Raw genomic sequence first — 24,255 nt, 5'->3', positions numbered from 1 at the left:
ATTGAAATTTGGGGACTGATTTCATGTCATTTGGAGTTCTATGGACCAAGTTATGGTCATTTTACTGATGCTGGTTAAGTTGCACTTATATTACAAAGTTTAGGTCAGTTTTAGGTCAAAGTAAATTCGGCCAGTTTTTGTAACCCAACTTGTGCAAGCATTTTGACTTGGTTCTGGTCATTTCTGGGCTTTGGTGTCTTCATAAGAGTTGTAGCTCTATATCTAAGCTTTCTATGGTATAAATTTCAGGTCATTTGGACCTGTTTTGAGTGAGTTATGGCCAAAATACTGACTGTTGTTCTTATGGTCAAAATTCTGGGTTTTCATGTCATGCAATTCCGGATTTGGTCATTCTTTTAGGTTACTTCTAGGTAGAATTTGGACAAGCTCTCTACATAAAAGTTGGTCTATATTGAGTCTAGTTTTACCTCCAATTGGCCTCATACCAATTGGAGTCACAACTTTACACTTATAACCTAATTTATACACTACCAACAATGACAACCTGCATAAGAGAATTTACACTTCCAATTTGGCAATCCTCCTCCTCCCAATACTTTAATATTCATTCTTAGCACTTCTATATTTATTCAACACAATTCCAAAAAAGTAAATTGGGCAGAATACTCAAATAATATAAGCTCCCATGGCTTCCTAAAATTGGGCAGTCCAATAACTCAACAATTCTATCAATTTTCATCACCAATCAACTCATCTCAAGCTAAACATAAAGTTTTCTTAAGAAAGGAAGTGAATTGGACCTTTACCTCTTTTTGGAGCTTAGTCAAACGTTAACAAAACTCCTTCTTTTTGCTCCCAATATACTGCCCAAGGTACGAGGATAAAGTTTAATGAAAGAACCTTGAAGATTTCATGGCTTGATCTTGGTGGATGAGAGCTTGAAGCTTTGGCCATCCATGGAGTTTTTGGGAGGATTGGATTCTGCTTGAAGATGAAATGAAGAAGAAGAAGTGGCTGAATTAGGATATGCTATCCACTTAATCAATATACAAATCTATAGTGCTCCACTAAGGTGGATTAAATGTTTAATAATCCAAAATTTCCAAAATTTCCCTTAATTTTAATTATGCCCCAAACTTCCATCATTTATTTTATGTACCACATTTTTAATTTTTATGACATTTTCAAAGTGTGGTATCACTCATTTTTAATGGACATTGAGGTCAAAAGGCAACTCTAGGTTTCAATTGATCAAAATGCCCCTATTCGGTTTGTATTCCTGATTTTTTAGTAACACCAATTTTTATTTGTTTCTTGATTTTTTCATTTTTCTTTGTACTGATTTATTAATTTTTCTTTGACATTTCTAATATCATTTATACCTCAATAGATGTTTAATTAGGTCCCAAAAATATTTTCCTGGGTTTCCCATGATCCAGGGCTAATCAACGGTCCTCACCGCAACTTTCTGGTGTGGTCACCCATCGCTACGGTTTTTGGCTCGTTTAACTTAATCACTTTTCATTGCTCTTATTTTTCCTTTATTTTTCTTGTATTTTCCTCTATTGTATTTCATTATTTTATGTCTCCTCACTAACATTTAAGTATAATTCTAAGCATTCTAACTGTCCGGACAGACACTGGTCACCGGAACAGTAGAACGCACTACTGAATATAGGGGTGTTACAATTCTTCCTCTCTAAAAAGGAATTTCATCTTCGAAATTCATCGGATTTAAACAACTGTGCTTATCGTTATCTCATAATTCTATTCACTTTCCCATCAATGTTTTCTTTTGCCTTTATTATTTCTACTCATGAAAGTCTATTATTCATTAGTTCTCTGGTTTCTCATACTAGAATCCTTATTGGTCCTTCAATCTCTTTTACCAATTCCAGCTCTGTTAAATTACCCTTTGTTTAGGTATTCTGCATTTATCTCATACAAGACCTTATACCTTGGTATCTTCATGCTTATTTAATAAATATCACTATACACAAACTCCATCAATGGAAGGTATCTATTCTTGCTTCCAAAGGGAATAGCACTACAACTTCTAAATATATTTTCAAATACCTAAATCATTCTTTTCTGACAAAAATATCAAAATAATTATAAGACTCTATATCAATGTGTAGATAACTTTACCCAACTTAGTTCAACGTACTGGTGTTCTGCACTTTTTCCCTTACAGTGTTTCATAGGGTGCCGTTTGTATGCTAGCTTGACACTTATTATTGTATACAAATTCTATTAGTGGGAGGTATCTGTCCCATCTCCCCTCGGATTCAATGACACAAGTTCTCAGTATATTCTCGAGGGCTTATTACATATTACAGGTTATTATTATCATTTCATTTCATTGTTTACAGAAATTCAGTAAGTTTCAAAATTTACTTGAATTACTTGTTTCGAGTGTCCATCTGTCTGAGGATGATAAGTTGTACTGATATCTCTAAACTTATAGCAATTACTATGGTACAGCTAGTTCACATTAATGTAGCCGAGTCACTGACTCCAGCTACCTTACAAGTGTAGTCTTTCAATAGGCTAGTTCTAAAATTTTAAATTTCTGACTAAAATTTTCACATTTATTTCTGTAATAGTACTCTATTCAGGCGTAACTGTATCAATTTATAGATTACTTACAAATATTCTTATTTTATTGTACCACAAGGAAGCACATAGCTCTACACAATAATCCCATTCAGTACTGTAATCTGTAGCTTACAATACAAACATCGAGAACATTACATAGTCACTACGTTATAACCTCATGGACTAGGTTTTCTAACATCTTATCTGTACACTTATTTCCTTCTCTGTCTTTTAAAGTCATATCAGTGGTCTCTTCATATAATTATTTAAATTTAAAACTCATTACTTATATTTATGCCCATGTAACCTATCAAAGCACTTGCAGGCATTACGTATCACTATCCCCGCAAGCCCCTTCTCTGTCTTTGGTGGCAATTAAGGGTACCTATCAAAGCACCTACAAGCGTTACGTATCACCGTCCCTGCAAGCCCTTGGGTGGTACCTATCAGAGCACTTTGTAGACGTTACGTATCACCATCCCTGCAAGCCCCCTGATACCGATATTCATTGTCTTTTAAAATCATATCAACCATATATTGTCAATCCATGACTTTTCATGTAGGCAGTACTATTATCTATAATCCCTAATTGGTATACCAATCGATCCATATAATATACATAAGCCTAGGTTTACTTTGAGTAATTAAGCATTATTAATTGTCTAACAAAATCTTCATGTCCATGTATTGTGGAAAAGGTGGGTTTTACATCACTATTTCATGTGATTTAGCATGTAGTGATAACGAAATTCCCATGTCAATGTAAAGTGGGAAAGTAGGTCCCACATACCTGTTTCAAGAAATTTAGTATATAGTGACTTAGTAAGGATAAGCTAATAATGTTTTTCAAAAACCTTTCTTTAGGTTCAATTTCGGGATTTTAACTTTGCATATCACTTTGGACAGTTTATGACCGCTGTTTGGCCTCATTTCCTAAAAAGAAATTGTTCTTTTGTGTCTTGTATCTATTTCACAAATGACTATTCGAGCTCTGACTCATAGGTTTCTCCCCCTTTTTTATTTCACGTTACCCTTGTGGGGTTGGATTTGTACTTGGGCTGACAGATTATCAGCCATTTGTTAAAAGAAAGTGGCCATTTGCTGAGCCATTTGTGCAGTAATTTGTACAGGTGGGACTGATAAAGTCAGACTTCCGACTCTCTGAGGGGCTGGGGCCTCACCTTGTACTTCCACCGTTATAGACTATTCTATTGTCTTATTCTTCTCTTCCATATCTTTTCACAGGATTTTCTATTTCTTATACAACCAACACAAGGAGATTTCTCTCTATTAGATCATATTTATGATGTAATGTACTGTACGTATCAAACCATGACATTGAGCAGTTGTACTATGAAGGAAAAATATTCAAATTATAGGTCAAAACAAAATTTAAAAACTTGTTCTGATACCACTAAAACATGTCACACCTTACCCCTCCGTAAGGCATAACATGATCCCATTGTATACCTAATGAATTACCAAACTTCGTCTACTGATAACCCATTAAATACACTACAAGGGATTTTAAACCTTTTCTTATTTCTTTTTACAATGGTGAGCACTTTTGACAGATTTTAAAATTTTTTTTTTAACTGAAGTGAAATCAAATAACAAGTTTGAAGTATCAATAATTTCTGTAAAAATTTCGGCAAAGTGCCGTCCGTATTTGGAGAAAAATAGTTCTTCAAAAACCTGTAGTAAACACTTCCAATATATTTGTTTCAGTCCCAAACTCTAATATGGCTCAACACAAATCAATTTTCTCAAACATAAGTCAAACTCAATTCAACATTACTTTCAGTAGATTCAAAAATAGAATACAAAATGACTAATTATTTCAAAGCTGAGATAAGAAAATTATAGTACAACATTTTTACAGGCCAAAATAATTTATAACTTTAGTTTACAACTGCTCAAGACCAAGTACAATATATACATACAGTGCACATACATTATAACAAAAATTACAAAAAGGTGGTATACTCAATATACCTAGCAAAATCCCAAAGTGTAGCACAAGCAACCTACTCTGCTGCTCTGTCTGTCTGTCTACCTGCGACAGCAATGAAAAAGCTATCGCTGAGTAAAATTTACTCAGTGGTTCACAATAACAATTTAAAATGCAGTATATAAAATTTTTATTGACAATTTACAATTCAAATAATTCACAATTTTCAAAGCTTATATAACACAAATTTGATCAAACAATTGAATAACACAGTGTTGCCAATCAATAACACAACTTAGGTCATGACACAAACTTTTTCGAACATGCCGGGTTGTACATCACGACAAGGCAAACTCACCCCACTAATCGAAATCAATGAGGGAGGTGGCTAGCTAGCTAATGAGAACTCATCCATACTCACCTCAGGCTGGCAAGTCAAAGAGGGAGGAATATAGTCATACTCACCCCATAAATGGAGGAGGAATATAGTGACCCTATCAGAGTACTTGCAGTCGTTACGTATTGCCGTCCCTGCAAGCTCCTGGGTAGAGAGTCATGCTTCGCCACAGTTCATGCGTGAGAGTTCCCAGGAATCGTAGGCGTTACGTATTGCCGTCCCTACTTTGCTCTGATACCACTAAACACATTTTATCTCAAATTTTCCATTTACAAAGTAGGCAACACAATAATTCTCAAATAAAATTCTCAAAGCCAAAACAATAAAAAAAATTATTTATAACTCATTTCTCCAAATAAAGTTTCTAGTAAAAGCAGTGAATATAAAAAGTATTGTGCACAGACCTGATCTGAGTCACCTCTAGGCCTTGACTCAATGTTCCTTATGCTTCTCAATAACCTTTTCAACCGAAACACACAATTTAAAGTGTTTCAGTACTCAGTTAACTTGTTTCTAACAATAAAATCCAATATCTAAATTTTCTTAGTACTATTCCCTTCAATTCATTTCATTAGTGAACCTATAATGTTGACCTTTGATGCACTCTAAGTGAGTTAATTTTAATGTTCCCAATTTGTTACATTTTATAGTATCTAAGTGTTGGTATATGTTAAATTTTCATTTTAAAGCTTATTGCATTTTATTGCCATTTTCTAGATTTCATGGCCAATGTTTACTGTCTATTAGACCAGGCTACAGTGTAAATTTAATAGATTTCTCTTTATTAAATTGTTTCTCATTGTGTCTTCTTTTATTTCCTTTTTGAATCACTCCATTTGGAGTTGTATAGCTCAAGTTATAGTCAATTAACCATAACTAGGTTAAATCTAAATTTTAGTTTCCTTTTTAGGCATTTTCGGTTCTGAATTTACTTATTTATTTGGATTGTTTGTAATCACATTGAGGTCAGCATTCTGCGTAAGTATTGTTGCCCTATGTCTTAGGGACAACCAGAAATTTTGCTTACCATTTTTCAAGTATTATAGAATTCTTTATAGACAAATTATTAACTTGGACTCAAAGGTCCTATATTAGCATGGTCCTCAATTAGGTCAATGGCTTTGAACTTAAATTCTGACCTTATACATTTATAATTTGAGGAAGTTGTCTAAAACAATGTTTTAGGTCTCTTTCTTAGCTTTCCAGATTGGCATTGCTCATTTAAATTGGACACTTCTTGTGGGAAATATGCTTATTTGAATTTTCTAGATTTTATGGTCAAATGTGCTAATTCCAGATTTAGTGTGCCAACTTAATCAAGTTAATTGACCTAGTTTCCTTGATTTTTGGGTTTTGGTCAAATTACCAATATTGTAGATCTATGTCTTATTGAAGTTTTGGGACTGATTTCATATCATTTGGAGTTCTATGGACCAAGTTATGGTTATTTTACTGATGCTGGTCAAGTTGCACTTATATTGCAAAGTTTAGGTCATTTTTAGGTCAAAGTCAATTTGGCCAGTTTTTGTAACCCAACTTGTGCAAGCATTTTGACTTGGTTCTAGTCATGTCTGGGCTTTAGTGTCTCCATAAGAGTTGTAGCTTTATGTCTAAGCTTTCGATGGTATAAATTTCAGGTCATTTGGACCTATTTTGAGTGAGTTATGGCCAAAATACTGATTGCTGTTCATATGGTCAAAATTCTGGGTTTTCATATCATGTAATTCTGGATTTGGTCATTCTTTTAGGTCACTTCTAGTTAGAATTTGGACAAGCTCTCTACATGAAAGTTGGTCTATATTGAGTCTAGTTTTACCTCCAATTGGCCTCATACCAATTGGAGTCACAACTTTACACTTATAACCTAATTTATATACTGCCAACAATCACAACCTGTATAAGAGAATTTGCACTTCTAATTTAGCAATCCTCCTCCTCCCAATACTTCAATATTCATTCTTGGAACTTCTATATTTATTCAACACAATTCCAGCAAAGTAAATTGGGCAGAATACTCAAATAATATAGGCTCCCATGGCTGCCTAAAATTGGGCAGTCCAATAACTCAACAATTCTATCAATTTTCATCACCAATCAACTCATCTCAAGCTAAACATAAAGTTTTCTTAAGAAAGGAAGTGAATTGGACCCTTACCTCTTTTTGGAGCTTGGTCAAACCTTAACAAAACTCCTTCTTTTTGCTCCCAATATGCTGCCCAAGGTATGAGGATAAAGTTTAATGAAAGAACCTTGAAGATTTCATGGCTTGATCTTGGTGGATGAGAGCTTGAAGCTTTGGTCATCCATGGAGTTTTCGGGAGGATTGGATTCTGCTTGAAGATGAAATGAAGAAGAAGAAGTGGCTGAAGTGGGATATGTTTTCCACTTAATCAATATACAAATCTATAGTGCTCCACTAAGGTGGATTAAATGTTTAATAATCCAAAATTTCCCTTAATTGTAATTATGCCCCAAACTTCTATCATTTATTTTATGTACCACATTTTTAATTTTTATGACATTTTCAAAGTGTGCTATCACTCATTTTTAATGGACATTGAGGTCAAAAGGTAACTCTAGGTGTCAATTGACCAAAATGCCCCTATTCGGTTTGTATTCTCGATTTTTTAGTAACACCGATTTTTGTTTATTTCTTGATTTTTTCGTTTTTCTTTGTACTGATTTATTAATTTTTCTTTGACATTTCTAATGTCATTTATACCTTAATAGATGTTTAATTAGGTCCCAAAAATATTTTCTTGGGTTCCCCGCGGTCTAGGGCTAGTCAAAGGTCCTCGCCGCAACTTCCTGGTGTAGTCACCCATCGCTACAGTTTTTGGCTTGATTAACTTAATCACATTTCATTGCTTTTATTTTTCCTTTGTTTTTCTTGTATTTTCCTCTATTGTAGTTCATTATTTTATGTTTTCTCACTAATATTTAAGTATAATTCTAAGTATCTTAGCTGTCCGGACAGACACTGGTCACTGAAACAGTAGAACACACTACCAATTATAGGAGTGTTACACAACTAGCATGATTATGGAAGCTTTCTTTTATTTTTCTATTATGTAATCTAAGTACTTTCTTGTTAAGTAGTTTTAATAAGTTCCTAATGAGTTACAACTTATTTTCTTCTTATTTAGTTCATGTAACTTTGCCTATAAATAGGCCAACTTATGTAATATTTCTTTTAAAGTTTTTGAGATCAATAATAAAGTGTTGCCAAATTCTTATCAAACATACATTGTTCATGGTAAATTACTTGACTTATCACTTACCCCTAGCTTGGAGCAAGTGTGGCGTCTACCTTTAGGAGATAAGTTTGTTTGTGGTGATTCTTCTTGTCAAAGAACTTCATTCTTCTATTTATTCTTCTACTTACTACATTTCTTCTATTTTATTTCTTTTTATTTTTGTTTCAACCTCTAAAACATAAAAACTACTAATGGTTCTTCTTTTGCTTTTCTTCTACTTTTATTGCAACTTAAGCATAAAATACAAAAAAAGAAAGAAGATTTTTTTTTTTTTTTTTTTTGCTGAAGTTCATTCCTTTGTACTTGGCGTGTCTTTGCTTGTTTTCTACTTAAATTGTACTTGTTCAATTTTAGCATACTTGTTTATTTTGCTTAGTCAATTGCCCTGTTGATCTAAACTCAACATTTTTCTCTTTTTCTTTTACAAGGCGTATCAGTTAATAAATGCTCTCATAAAAATATATTTATAATTTAATCTTTATGATATGATAAAAATCACAGCTTAACCCTTATATTTTTTGTAAGAAACAAATTGGCCTATAAGATATATTTCTATTAATAAAAAACTTATTCTATTAAAATTCATTATTAATTAGTTGAAAACCGTAATAATTTAATACATTTTATTTTACTTTTTATAGTATTTTAATTTTATAATTTTAATATTTGTAACAATTTAATCTCTTTAATTTGAACTAATAATTTTAATTATGATTGACTAACAACAACTTTTTAAAGAATTTTATTTTGTTAATGAGACTATTTCTCATAAAAATAAGGAAATTAATAAAATACCCTTGAAGAAAAACCTAAGTGCATTTGCCTCTGGAAGCGCACGGATCCTCAGTCCAAATCGAAACAATGTGGGTTGCGCACATTCCATCCCACCGTGAAGCTGATATGGCGTTATTTTATTGGTCATTACTGCTAGATCCAATCATAATGTCATAGAATCTGGAGCGTTGGATTGAAAATAGCTACCGTCCACATTTAATATAATTTGTAAAGTGGCCGCATAGGATTACATCCGTCGGCTGATTAGAATTTTGAAATTCAAATCATCTGTGGTTCCAAAGGAATCCAAACCCACCATCGTTAAAAAGAAGCAGAATTGCAAAATCTTCAACACCCACTGTTCTAACGGTCCATTTTTCCTTAAGCGTTTCTCTCTCTCTCTCACAAACACACAATTGGACATCAAATTCAGACCTTATTTCTCGCATTTTCCTGGGAACAAGCTCAATTTTTTCGAGAAAATTTACATTGAACCTCTACTGTTCAGGTTTGTCCTCAGATTTCCACTCACATTTCTATTCCATTTTTCGTTTTTTTGCTAGTTTTATGTTTGATTGCTGAGAAAAATGTTGCAAAACGCAAGAAAAAGCAAATCAAGTTAATTTCATTTGGTTTTTCGGAACTTTGACATCATAAACTAAACTTCAAAATTTTCTGTTTTCTTGGTTATGGATTTTGTCGTTATTCAAGCAGAATTAGAAATTGACACTCTCTATTTGAAAGGGAAAAAGAAAATATATTTCCTGTTCTTTTTTATCAAATGTTTTCTGCATCACGGGAAAAAGGCACCAGCACCCATGTGTCTACTTGTTTGATTTGCTGTTCACTAAATGTTGATTCACATCTAGTCAATGTCGATCTGCAACAGTGGAGTTAACATTTTTCTTTTGTTGGGCAGGCACGAGTTGTATTGACATGTCTGGTATTCAGAATGATCCGCTTCTGCAAGTGGAAACCACCTGTGGATCCCTTCTTTATGAGTTGCAGGTATATAGAACTTTAAGATAAAAGATACCATATGGTCTTTTGCTTACTACAGTTGCTGAACTTTATTATTTTTCTTTTTCTATTCTATCATTAAATCAGGTCATCTGGAATGAGGTTGGGGAGTCAGATACTGATAGAGATAAAATGCTGCTGGAGCTTGAACAAGAATGTCTTGAAGTATACAGAAGAAAGGTGGATCAGGCAAACAGGAATAGAGCTCAGTTAAGGCAAACCATTGCTGATTCTGAAGCTGAACTTGCCGCTATATGTTCTGCTATGGGAGAGCGACCTGTACATATTAGGCAGGTGAGAAATAGAATGAAGTAATACTGAGCCCTTTTCCTCCTTTAGTAGTTACGAGTTACTAATATGGTTTATTCCCAACTAAATTTTCTATCATGGCAATTCAAAGCATTGTGAAGCAGAATTTTAATTTTCAAATTTCTTGTATTTGATTTTTGAAATAATTGAATTACTATAGTTATGTAATAGTGCGATGAGACTAATCAGAAGTTACTTACACAGGCATTGGAACAAATGAATTCCTTAAATTTTTACGGAATTCATTTGAAAATCCAAACTTAAAATGTTTGAAACCTCAAAAATTTTCATTCAGAAATCTATATGTTCAATTAAATTTAATTGGGTTTACTTATGTCAAATTGTATCAAAAATGGGAATTCGCAAATGAATTCTACTATAGAGTCCCGTAATTTTTCACAATGATTTCACTTTATTTAAATGAATTATATATAATAAGATTTCAAACATGAAATTCGTTTGCAAATAAATCCTTTTGTGAAATCTATTTGTATATGAACTACATTTTATTTTCACTTGGTTACAAACACAATGTTAGCGCATGACATTGTAAATCATTAAGACCAACCATTTGATGCAAAAAAATTTAAACGGTTGGACATGAAATTTTTTTTTTCCCCTTTGAATCCTCCACCCCCTCGTCCAAATTACTTAACAGTCCTTTTACATATATAGCATAAATTCTTAGAAAAAAGTTTACTTTTGGTCAGAGTAGCTTGCTGATCTGTTTCTTTTAAAACATCATCTTATAAAGGTTTGAGGATTGGGCTCACTCTTTCTCTAAGTTTTTATTATTTCAGGCTGATCAAAATGCTGGAAGCTTGAAGGAAGAACTGCAAAGGATTCTTCCACAGCTTGACGAGATGCGGAAGAGGAAATTAGATAGAAGAAGTCAATTCCTAGAAGTTTTGGAGGAAATACAGAAGATCTCAAATGAGATATATGGATCTGCCGTTCATATATTTGTTGATGAAGCTGATCTTTCATTGAGAAAACTGGAAGAGTTGCAGAGACAGCTGCATGCACTTCAAAAAGAGAAGGTATGACACTGTTTCCTTTCTCCTGTGCTTTTAAATTTTACCTCTTAATATTGCTGATATTTTGCTTTCTTTTTGCAGAGTGATCGCTTGATGCAGGTTCAGGAGTATCTAGATACTTTAAACTCACTTTGCTTAGTGCTTGGTATGGATTTCAAGCACACTGTTAGTGAGATTCATTCAAGTTTTGGTGATAATGAAGGATCAAGGAACATAAATACTGATACAATTCAGCATTTGGCTACTGCAATTCTCAAGTTGCGAGAGATCAAAATCCAAAGAATGCAGAAGGTAATATTTGTGTAATTTTAGTTTACTTTTCTTGCAAGAAGTTTTGTTATTGATCAACATTGTGCTTTGAGTTATGATAGCTCCAAGATCTTGCAACTACAATGTTGGAGCTATGGAATTTGATGGACACTCCAATTGAAGAGCAGCAAATGTTCCAGAGTGTTACATGTAAAATAGCAGCTTCAGAACATGAAATCACTGAACCAAACACTCTATCTGTGGACTTCATCAATTATGTGGGTAGCAAACGTTTAAGAATATGTGTGTGAGTGTGTGTGTGTTATTGTTATTTTAAACACTCTTCTCATTAAAATTTAGATATTAATCTTACAAGAATTTAATTGCAGGTTGAGACAGAAGTCTCTAGGTTGGAAGAGTTGAAATCAAGCAAGATGAAAGATCTTGTTCTGAAGAAGAGGTCAGAGCTGGAAGAGATCTGTAGAAAGACGCATATGGTTCCAGAAGCAGATACAGAAATGGAATATGTTATAGAAGCAATAGGGTCTGGTATTTGTCTTGAATCTTGATGGTATTGTATTAATGTAACTTTTAATCCTTTGTAGCACTGTATCATTTATTGTTCATATTGTTGCAGGAAATGTGGAACCTGCTAGTGTCCTTGAGCAGATTGAACTTCAAATAGCTAAAGTTAAGGAAGAAGCTTTTAGCAGGAAGGAAATCCTTGAAAAGATTGATAAATGGTTGAGTGCATGTGACGAGGAGTGCTGGCTTGAGGAGTATAACAGGGTTAAGTCCAAATCACTTCTTTATATATTTACTTATTCAGTTCTTAATTTTATTGCTTAATTTTGACTTGGTGGCAATGTACAGGATGAGAACCGATACAATGCTGGGAGAGGAACTCATCTTACTCTTAAGCGTGCGGAAAAAGCTCGTTCTTTGGTTAATAAACTTCCAGGTATATGCCCTTCCTGCAGTTGACAGACTTCATCTGGCAGTGTCATAAAATCTGCTAGATGTTATTTTCGACACATAAACTTGGCTTCATTTATAAAAATTTCATCCTATAAACTATTGTAAATGGGATGCTTTTCTATTTAATTTGTTCTGTCATGATATATGGAGACACAATTGGGCCTTATTGGTTTGATTATTTTAACGCGATTACTAAAGAGCTTTCTACACCTGGCAACACACAGTTATCATGAACATTATTTTAGATTGTCTGGTTCACATCTCATAGTAAGTTGCTTTGTACACGTTGGTTCAGGTATGGTGGAGGCATTGGCGTCAAAAACCATGGCATGGGAAAAGGAGAGAGGCATTGAGTTTTTGTATGATGGTGTAAGTCTAGTACTTATTAGGCTTGGTTTTGTTTAGTGAATGGCATGGAGTAGAAGATAATGGAATAGTTATTCGTAAAGTCTATATTGTGTAGAAAGTTCAGCTGAACCACTTGCTAATAAATTTTACAGATTCGCCTTCTTTCTATGCTTGAGGAGTATACCATATTACGGCAGGAGAAAGAGGAAGAAAGGCGGAGGCAGCGGGTATGCACCTGTCATTTACTCGAATCATACATCTTACTAACTCTTTCGATTCAGCATTCCATAGGCTGATTCTATTGCTTTAGCATGTATCATGGATTTTTTGTACACATTATGTGCTAATTTTGTCTGGTCTTGGCTGTTTCTCTGGTACAGGATCAAAAGAAATTGCAGGGACAGCTGATAGCAGAGCAGGAGGCACTTTATGGGTCAAAACCAAGCCCTTCAAAGACGCAGAATGTGAAAAAAGCTTCCAGAGTTTCAACTGGAGGTGCAAGCAACAGAAGACTCTCTCTTGGAGGAGCAGTGCTCCAAACTCCCAAACCTGATTTAACTCACTTCAACAAAGCTACACCACATTCACGTTCTGGGAAGAAAGTTGACCGAATGAACCAATATGATCCTTTAAATCAGCGGCAGGATGATGGCTTTTCAGTGTTATCAGCTGGTAAGTTCTTTGACAATGTGAAGTTACACATTCACGCAAGGAGTTGGTAGCACACAAAATCTTCACCAAGTATTTCATTTTTCTTCATCATTTCCTTTTTGTGTTTTGTGGAAGATGGTATAATTGAAACAGAGCAATAACCCGACACTCTTCTTCAGAGTCTGGAAAGAACACCAACTGGTTCTTTTCATTTCAACATTCTAATTTGTTGATTGTTGAAGATGTAGGTTTTTTCTCTTTAAATTTTCCTTTGTTCCATAATGTTTGCTCAAAAATGACACTTCTTTATATACTTAACACGCATTCTATTAAAAACAATAAAAATTCTAAAAAATCGTATTTTTGCACTACAATAACATGGACTAATGATGGTTTTAGATAAAAGGAAATGAAACGAAAATTATGAATGTTGCAAGGGTGGATATTTTTGATAAGATGGGGTATCTGATGTTTGTTTGGCATTATCGAAGTTCTTTGTTTAATTTGTTCGTCATTTTCTTGTGACTGTTTACATAGGTAGGAGAGGTTCGGATATTGCTGGTCTTGCTGCTAGAAAATATTCCTTCAGTACTGTAAATGCCCATGAACCAGAGTCACCAATGCTGCGGAAACCATTCTCACCTATTTCTTCCACAGGATCATCAAAAGCCAACATATTAGAAGATATGATCACAGCAAATACCGAGACAATCAAGAAGACACTTGCAACTAATGAACAGTCCTTCACTACTACTACGACTATTACTACCCCTTTGAAAACTTGTGTTGCAGATGAAGAGAACAGGACTCCTAAGTTTATGTCAATTCCTGTGCCAAAAACACCTTCAACATTATCTGTTCCAATGCAGACAGCTATGACCCCAGCCCCTCCACCAGTTCCATGTGGTGCTTCTCCAGCAGAAGAGCTTCCTGAAGAAATTGAGTATTCGTTTGAGGAAAGAAGAGCTGGATTTGTTCTTCCCAGAATTCATATCAAGTCAATACATGTTTGATGTGATGCTGAGTTCTAGGTGAACTTGAATTGTAACTGTTATTGCATGTTTGATTTTGTTGGTGTTATGGGATAAGTCAAATTGTAATTGGCTTTTACCATTGTGTATATAGTCTACGAGTACTAAACGTGGACTACTACTGACTGTTAAAAAATGTACCCCACTGACAGAAGGTTAGGTTCAATTTTTAAATTTTGCATCGGTGTTGTTTGCTAGCTGAAATTTGAATGGAAAACCTCCTTTTATTCTTAACCTTCCTTTTAAATCGTATGAAATATTCTGATGACCGGAAAATAATGAAAACATTAAGCATTAAACATTTCTACACCTCTTCGTCTTAGAATTTCACCCTTTAATGCTTTCATTCATCAATATCTTGTCATTAGGATTCTGCGACTTCCAAAGGAAAGTGATGATATTTTAAACAATTCAGAATATTTTAAACAATTAGTATATATACATTTGTAGGAGTGACTAGAATTAAGTTCTAAATGAAAAAAAAAAAATCAATTGAACTGATTTAATTCAAAATTCTAATTTGACTTTCTTGATAAATAGGTAAGATCTAGTTTTTATTTTAAACAATTCAGAATATTTGATTTGGTCCTATTTTCTGAAAAGTCAATTGAACTAAATCAAATAGTTTTTTAATTAATTATTATTAAGTCTAAAATTAGAATTAAAAATAGAAACGATAATTGAAATTAAGTCTAAAATGAATTTTAAATAAGTTTTTTTAAAAAAAAGAAATTCAAGATAAATTTCAAAACAATAAAGCGAACCAGTTTAGTTCGATTTTATTTAACCTTCTACAAATTTCAATTTATTGTTTTAGCTATTTTCATATCATTATTGAATATATTCCATTGATAAATATTTTTAGTTCGATTTTATTTAACCTTCTACAAATTTCAATTTATTGTTTTAGCTATTTTCATATTATTATTGAATATATTCCATTGATAAATATTTCTAAGCGCCTAAACATTATAAATACGGAGCAAACTAATCAGAAAAAGCTGTGACGCTTCCTATCACATAGAATAAAAGATGTAGATTTGCTTTTAGAATAAACATGCAGACTTGCTTTTATATAAAAGAGGGCTTGTAGCCTCTGTAAGGACCATCCGTATTGGCAGATGAAAAAAAGGACAATCTGTATTGCTTTTTAAAAGAGAGTGGGTAACAACAACACAACAATTAAATTTTAATTTTAAATTAGATGAAATTAATTCATTATATAATAATTAAATTTTAATTTTAAACAAATTGAAATCAATTATATAAATTTATTTTTATCTTTTAAAAATATCATCTAAAAAACCAAACTCAAAAATAATTTCACATCAATGTTATCAATATTGAAAATTTGTAAAACTTTTGATATTATTTTTTCTCCGCATCATTTTAAATCTATTTCTTCCTTACTTCTTTCACTACTAATTTATCAAATTTTATACTTAAACATTTAATTTTTTATGTTGAACATGACCAAATCATCAAAATGGACGGTTATTTTTATCTTCAATGTGTGCTACATACACTACATAGTGAATGTGGCTATTATTAATCTTATCACATTCTTTGATTGATGTGGTTATTTATTATCTTATCATCATAATATCAGACATCCATCTTAATATCAAATGAAAGGAAATTTTCATAAACAAGCAATAAAAAAGAACACAATAAAAATGATAATACATTGCATTGCACCATCTCAAATATATGTGCCAGAATCACAAAAGCTGGCAGAAGAAATTTTTAGCAGAAAATTACCCTTGTACAGCATGATATCTAAATGCCACCTCCAGAAGCTCCTGAACACTCAGCAACATCCTCTAACCTTATTATTGCTAATCGTTGGACCATTTTACCTCTATCTGCTGAGCCATCCACAGCCCTGTTTAGCCTCTTTAGCCAAACATCATAATCGACTGGATATGGAGTTCCACAAAGGCTATCAACATAATCAGCAAACGCCTTTAAAAGAGCTGAAACCTCACCAAGTTGCTGTTGAATTGAACGGTTTGCCCAGCTTCTCTCTCTCCATTGCAAGGCAGATTCAATAGAATCCTGTTGCTGCATAGGCCCTCCACAGACAAAATAGAGGAGATAAATAAGACAAAACTTCCCATGCTGAAGTGTGTGCGATGAAGAGAACTGTAGATTTATTCCTGGGCTGTCCCTGTCTTCCAGAACTGCTCGTCCCCAGGAAATTGGCATATAAAAGAATCTGTTTCTTACCCCGAGGGAGTACATTTCCAACTAGGCAGTCTCGGCAGTAGCGAACTGCCTCCTCCGAAGAAAATGAGTTATCCTGAGCAACTACTAAAGAGAGTTGCTCCCCAACTGGAGATGTCACAAGTATTGGCGTTCCACACCATGGATGATTACAACAATCCCCAGGGCTCTACTTCTTACATAGACCAGGATGCAAAATTCGGCCAGTGGCGATTTTTTCTGGCAAATATTTGCTTGTAATTCCTCGCTGCTTCAAGATGTTTAGTACTTTTGTTTGTCTCTGTACTTGGTACCACAAACTCATACCTTCCCAAGATGGCTCTAGCCTATGAGGATGGGCACCCACATATAAAGTCAATAACTCTGTCGGATGATCCAGAGAAACAGCACTATAGAGAAAATAGTTCCCTCCGACTAAAGAATTCTGAATTTGAAAACTCTTATGGCCCTGCTGCTGGTCCTCCAGCAGCAATACTTCACCCTGCCTAAGCTTCAAACACAATGATTGCTTTCTAGAAGGATCATCACTTTGGTTAAATTGTACTACCTCTCCTTGATGTCCCATCTGTTGGAAATGTACCGAGGCAGTTTTACCTTGACTAAGGAAGCATTCTGTCCTACGCTTCTGAATACGTAGACTATAATCTAAGACCAATGAAGCAATTGATTTTCTTGGTGGTCCATTCCATTGGAAAATGGAATAGAAAGTTGCCAGAAGTACTTGCAGAGTTCCTATGTTCCACCAATTTGCATTGCCTAACTTATTCCACACCTGGTCAACAGGGGAAACTCTAACTTCGGCATGACGTTTGATCCATTCAGTAACAGATTGGTATAGATTAGTTGACTTCAATTCAAGTGTACTAAGATCACCTCCAAGCTTCACCACACTAGCAAATTTAGAATAAAAAACCAAAAGAAAAACAGAATCACTGTCACTTGTGTTGAGCTTGCTCAAACTCCTAGCAATTAGTATATGAATGCCATAGAAGAGGGCTTCACATATGTAGCTGGTAGATAATTTTAACTCATTACCGGACAGTATATCTGGTCTAAATGAGGAAAGCTCCACCACTTGACCCCGATGAACTTGTGGATTAGTCCCAATTTTTGATATCAAAGCTAAACCACAAAGCTCTTCAAGCCTTCCCCTTGATATTGCCTTCTGTACAGTGTAAAACTTTGATCCAGGACGAAAGGGACAAGATAAAATGAATGGCAGTGGCCGACTTTTGTGCCAAAATGTACGCCATAGACCATTAACAACAGCATGAAGAAAATCTTCTATTGCAAAATATTCATCTTCTTTTGAATCATCAGAAGCATATGGTGAGCATGGCATACGGAATAGTTGCTGAAACAGCACCCCTTCCAATGCTAAATCAAGCTTGCGCAATTCATCAATTGAGAAGGGAGATGTGAAAGATTGGTCACTGATTGTATCTTCATGAAAATTTTCCAAAACCCAATCCTCAAGACTCTGTTTAAATAACTCTAGGTTGGCAAGTTTCCTTCCATAGTCTTTTAGTGCCTTGAGCACTCTTCTAGAAGTAGGAATGAACTTGCTTGAAGCAGAAACGCTAGATACGCTATGGGTAGAGATAACAGCATCCAACAGAAATCCATTTCATATTAACTGTGAACTTTAACAAGTAGCAGAAAATAGACAGATGTATAATAGAGAACAAAGTACCTTCTAAAGGAAATGTAAAAGGGGTAAAGAAAAATTAAAAGACTAATCACTATTACAAACCAGAGCTAGACTTCCTGAAAATTCCATCCAAACTCTGTCCATGATATAAGTCCTCCAAATCATTTTGTGAAAACCCTGAGCCATAATAATCCCATTTGTGAAATTTGATAGCATGGCAAGCTATGCTGGAGAGAGAGAGAATGCATTAGAACAGTGGGAAATTGATGGTAAATTTTGGGTAAATTGCAGTTTAGTCCTTGATATTTGACAAAACCTATTACTTAGTCCTTGTATTTTCAAAACCAAGCAATCCTTGTATTTTCAAAACCAAGCAATTTAATTCCTGAGATTTGGCAAAACCTACAATTTAGCCCCTCCATCCAATTTTCTGTCTAATTACCAATGACCAAAATGTCCTTAACTCTATATTTTCTAACAAAAATGATTTAGTCCCTAAATTTTTGTGTTATAAACAAAATAGTCCCTTGATTGAAACTTTATAAACAAAATATTCCCTTAATTTAATGTTATTTTAGTCATTTTTTATATAATTAATGGTAAATTGAATGGAAAATTGAAAGGGCTAAATTGTAGGTTTTGCAACCTTAGGGACTAAATTGCTTGGTTTTGAAAGCACAAGGACTAAGTTGTAGGTTTTATCAAACCTCAGTGGCTAAAATGTAGTTTACCTTATTTTGTCATATGGTAAATAGTAGTTTATGAAAGAGGAAAATATAAATAGTAGTTTATGAAAGAGGAAAATATTTACTGCAAAACAAAATGGCAGAAAGACAATAAGTCCAAAAGCAAGATCTTTGCTTCTAATAACAAACTGCATATGCCCCTTCATGTAAATCAGAAAATTGACAGCAAAATAGGTACTTGAAGTAAGAGAGGCCTAAAACAAATTATGGACAGCATGGTTAACAACTACAGCCATATACCTAAATTAATATTCTATATGAAGTAAAACTATGACACTTTAATGGTAGCACAGTCATTCATCACTGCTGCGATAGCAATCAAATAAATGTCTTTGGATTTAGCAATGCTCCCCTTGAGTCAGCCACTTTCTTACAAGTCTGAGGCAACCCATCATATTTTTTCTGAAGTTTCGAAACTGCTAATGTTTCTTTCTTAATAAACTTTTTTTACCTTTTTAACCAATAAATAAAATTCAAGACAGTTGGCTTGAAATTCAACCATCCAGAATAATGCAGCAAGGGAGGAGCACAATATATATCGATATAGAGGAGTTATAAACATAAAATTGGATTATTATTATGTATGACACTTGAACACATGGGCAATCTCATTACTATAGACCACTATCAATTTCAGAACTACAGTCAGAAATGCAATTTTTTTTTAGCAGACCATTTGTGAAAAAGCAAAAAGGTGAAGATACAAAGGCTCTAGCAGCTGGAGAGAAAAGTAAGAGGGTTATAAGCACATGGTTTGTTTATTTATTGATGAATTATTGTCCAATCAATGCAATAAGTTGAAAAGCATCAAATTTAAGGAATTTTTATACTTTTTAACAAAAAAAGATGAGACAAAACAATCACACTTAAGAACATCAAATTTAATTCTGGGTTGATTATCTACATCTCCATGCCAAATCCATTATATTAGTAAAGGGTTTCAACCAAGGCTTGGTCAAAGATCTGGAAATTAAGAATGTCAATAGGTGAACATACCTCCATTACATTGCAAACAATCACATGAATTATCTAAACTCATCAAAGGGTGAAAATGTTAAACCTTTCAGTATTTTATGCTATAACTTTGAACTACCACAAACTGACAAAAGTTTCTGCATTTGATTTCCATTAATAAATATAAGCACAGGCACAGCTACGATTAAACTTCAAACCCTTAGATGAAGTGTTCCTAACAAAAAGTCCAAATATCCACTTAAACACAGCACAAATATGTGTATCATCATAAACAAAATGATGTAAATAATAGTGTTCACGATTAGATAAGTGAATCTAAATAGATTATGATCTTATTGACGCAGCATGTACGGAAAATTATCGACACATGATCAAACCCTTGAGAATAAATAAGATCTAATACAAGATTTTAAGAAACACAATATTCAATTCAGAATCTAAGAAGAAAATAACACAAACCAGTTTTATTAAGAAGAAAATTTCATTAAAATAAATCTGAAAACTTGTACATATAAGAATATAATGAGTATTTATATAATTATAAATCCAAATCTAATAAAGAAATAATTTAAAAGACTTAAACTAATTAGGAATAATATATTAGATCCTGAATAAACTAGGAATAACGAGCCAAAACTAAATAGGAATTAAAGAATCCAAATTATAATAGAAATCTTAAACTAAGTGGGACTTCAAATACTTCCTTTTTACTTAGCACTGCATCACTATCTTCCTAATACTTACATTCAAACTTCGCCTGTGGAATTTGTACAATTACTTGACAACCTAAATCACATTAATTGTTAAATTAATGGATCAATTATGCTAGAGGCCTGATGCAAAATCTGATGCTTATTCAAACACAAAAAAAAACATCCCCTTAACAAAACCTTTGCAGATTATGGATCTGAAATTCATTGAAATGCCAATCAAAAGAAAGAGACCTTTCGGTAAATGAGCTAAGCAGATGTCTAAAATCATGCAATACTTCCTCAAACCAAAATGCTAAAAGAAGGAAGAAAACCATGGTGGCCAGCATTGCTCAGCATATACACATCCCACAATGGGAGTACTAAAATTACAGCATATGTTATCATATATCAGTTTGCATTGAAATCATCAGAATGCTATAATGTCATCAACTTAATATCAAAGAAGACAAAAAGGGAAAAAAATTTAATTTAATTTAGAAAAATGCTCATTGCAAACAACTAGATATACACAAAGAAAATTACTGAGGCAGCAATAGCTGATCATCAACCAAACATTGGCAACAAGAATCAGATTCTATACTCCATCATCAAGCCTAACAAAAGCTAAAGGACAAGGTCCCTATTGACAAATTTTTGTTGAGATTTTAGCCAAATTTTGATGTGTTAACTAAGAAATAGCCTATTTTTAATGGTAGAAGTATATTAGAAAATTTTACTTGATTACCATATAAAAAATTTGGCAATAATGACCTTATGGAAACAATCAAAACTTATAAGTTGAAATTTAGTGGACAATAAAATTTAGAGGAACTGATAATTTTAATGACCATAGATGAAATTGTGCCAATTTTGCAAATCCAAATTGTTATATTGCACTTCACAGAGTTAGATCTCTACCACAAAGCATGGTTGTCATAGCCGCATTATTCATCATAAAAAAAAATGCTTGGGCCAGAAAAGATAAATAAAATATCTAATTGAAATCATAATCAATAGATAACACACTTTTAAGCAAATAAAGCTATTATTATATATAATTTCAAAGATTCTGAATTTCTAATATTATTAGCCATGAAGAACATTTCAATTAACTGGGGAAAAGAAAGCCAAAAAACACTCACACACACCGAGTAATCAAGAAATTCATTCACATTATCAGCCAAAAATCTCTCACCTAATTTCATGGCGATGATCAAATGCAACAGAGAACAATGCAGGAAATGGGACATGTCACACCCTACCCCTCTGTAAGGCATAACATGATCCCGTAGTATACCTAATGAATTACCAACTCCGTCTACTGATAACCCATTAAATACACTACAAGGGATTTTAAAAACTTTTCTTACTTCTTTTACAGTGGTGAGCACTATTTACAAGTGTTAAAAACCTTTGTGAACTGAAGTGAAACAGCTAACTCATTTGGACTATTAGTAATTTCTATAAAAATTTTGGCAGAGTGCCATCTGTATTTTGGATAAAACAGTTCTTCAGAAAACCTGTAAAAAGCACTTCAAATATATTTCCCAATCTCAACTCCAACAGTTAAATTGCACAATATTTTTCTCAACTCAAATCCACAACAATTTTTCAGTATTTTCAAAGGATGAGATAAAAGAAATATAATACAAATTTTACAAGTCAAAATATCTCATAATTTACTTTACAACTTCAATGTACAATTTTAATTTACAACTGCTCAAAACCAAAAACAACATATATATACAGTGGTCATACATTGCAGTGCAAAATGCAAAATGTAGTATACTCAATATACCCGATAATCTCTTGCTGGATGTACTAGCAGTCTAGTCTGCTGCCCTGTCGGTCTGTCTACCTGCGACAGCAATAAAAAGCTATCGTTGAGACAATGTCTCAGTGGTGCACAACATTAAACTCAATTCAACTCAACTAAGCCTTTATCCCAAAAATTTGGGGTCTGCTATATGGATTTGCTTTTTCCACTCTGAACGATTTTGGGTTAAATCCTCAGAAATGTGTAATGCTTCTAAATCATGTTGTACTACTCTCCTCCAAGTCAATTTAGGTCTACCCCTTTTTTTCTTTCTATCCTCTAACCTAATGTGCTCTACTTGTCTAACTGGAGCCTCCGTATGTCTACGCTTCACATGACCAAATCACCTCAATCTCCCTTCTCTTAACTTATCTTCAATTGGCACCACTCCTACCTTTTCTCTAATACTCTCATTACGGACTTTATCTAGTCTAGTATGGCCACTCATCCACCTTAACATTCTCATCTCTGCAACTCTTATCTTAGATGCATACGACTCTTTCAGTGCCCAACACTCACTACCATATAATATAGCCGGTCGTATGGCTGTACGGTAAAATTTTCCTTTCAATTTATTGGGAATCTTACGATCACATAAAACTCTCGTGGCACGTCTCCACTTCAACCATCCGGCTTTAATCCTATGACTAACATCCTCCTCACATCCCCCATCTACTTGAAGGACTGAGCTTAGATATTTAAAGTGATTACTTTGTAACAGTACCACTCCATTCAAACTAACTCCTTCCCTATCACCAGTTTGGCCTTCACTGAACTTGCAATGCATGTATTCTGTCTTCGTTCTACTTAACTTAAAACCATTTGACTCTAGAGTATTTCTCCAAAGTTTTAGCTTTCTATTGACTCCTTCTCGTGTCTCATCTATCAAAATAATATCATCCGCAAACATCATACACCAAGGAATACTCTCTTGTATATGTTTCATCAGTTCATCTAAAACTAATATAAAAAGGTAAGGGCTTATGGCTGATCCTTGGTGTAATCCAATTAAGATCGGAAAATCTCTTGTGTCCCCTCCCACTGTGTGCACAATAGTAGTTGCTCCTTCATACATATCTTTCAATACTTGTATGTACCTAATAGATACCCTCTTTTGTTCTAACACATTCCATAAGACCTCTCTTGGAACACTATCATAAGCCTTCTCCAAATCAATAAAAACAATGTGTAGATCTTTCTTCACATCTCTATATTTCTCCATCAAGCTTCTAATGAGAAAGATCGCTTCCATAGTTGAACGACCGGGCATGAAACCAAATTGATTGAGAGAGATAGAAGTATCATGACGTAGTCGATGCTCCACCACTCTCTCCCACAACTTCATAGTATGGCTCATGAGTTTAATTCCCCTATAGTTTGAGCAACTCTGTATGTCTCCCTTATTTTTAAAAATAGGTACTAAAATACTCTTCCTCCATTCATCAGGCATTTTCATTGAGTTTTGTAGAAAGAGATGATTCTCATATATTTCAATTAATCTGTACATGGGTATTTATATACAATTGATTCCTATAATTGTGTTATACTAATTAGGAAGAAATCCTAAATAAGAAATTCTAAATAGGAA

The 24,255-nt window shown here is 33.7% G+C and overlaps 1 protein-coding gene and 1 pseudogene across 2 annotated transcripts; one reads left to right on the top strand and one right to left on the bottom strand.

The window, feature by feature from the left end:
- Positions 1–9,212: 9,212 nt before the first annotated feature.
- On the top strand, positions 9,213–14,795 carry LOC110648499 (65-kDa microtubule-associated protein 3). Of its 2 annotated transcripts, none has more exons than XM_021802759.2 (13): positions 9,213–9,446; positions 9,858–9,946; positions 10,046–10,252; positions 11,068–11,307; positions 11,386–11,595; positions 11,676–11,831; positions 11,943–12,102; positions 12,191–12,342; positions 12,427–12,514; positions 12,827–12,900; positions 13,032–13,106; positions 13,260–13,551; positions 14,188–14,795. In XM_021802759.2, the coding sequence occupies exons 2-13, from the start codon at positions 9,875–9,877 to the stop codon at positions 14,541–14,543; spliced, it is 2,082 nt and encodes a 693-aa protein (XP_021658451.2). In that variant the 5' UTR covers positions 9,213–9,446; positions 9,858–9,874; the 3' UTR covers positions 14,544–14,795. The 2 variants fall into 2 exon arrangements, with proteins under 2 accessions (XP_021658451.2, XP_021658445.2); XM_021802753.2 differs by having other exon boundaries at positions 9,218–9,446; positions 14,068–14,795.
- Positions 14,796–16,219: 1,424 nt separating this feature from the next.
- On the bottom strand, positions 16,220–18,129 carry LOC110648490 (uncharacterized; annotated as a pseudogene).
- Between the last annotated feature and the right edge of the window lie 6,126 nt (positions 18,130–24,255).

The sequence above is a fragment of the Hevea brasiliensis genome, chromosome 10 (assembly GCF_030052815.1).
Source record: "Hevea brasiliensis isolate MT/VB/25A 57/8 chromosome 10, ASM3005281v1, whole genome shotgun sequence".
Classification (NCBI taxonomy): domain Eukaryota; kingdom Viridiplantae; phylum Streptophyta; class Magnoliopsida; order Malpighiales; family Euphorbiaceae; genus Hevea; species Hevea brasiliensis.
The sequence above is the reverse complement of the archived record's forward strand: the minus strand, read 5'-3'. Positions and strand labels throughout refer to the sequence as shown.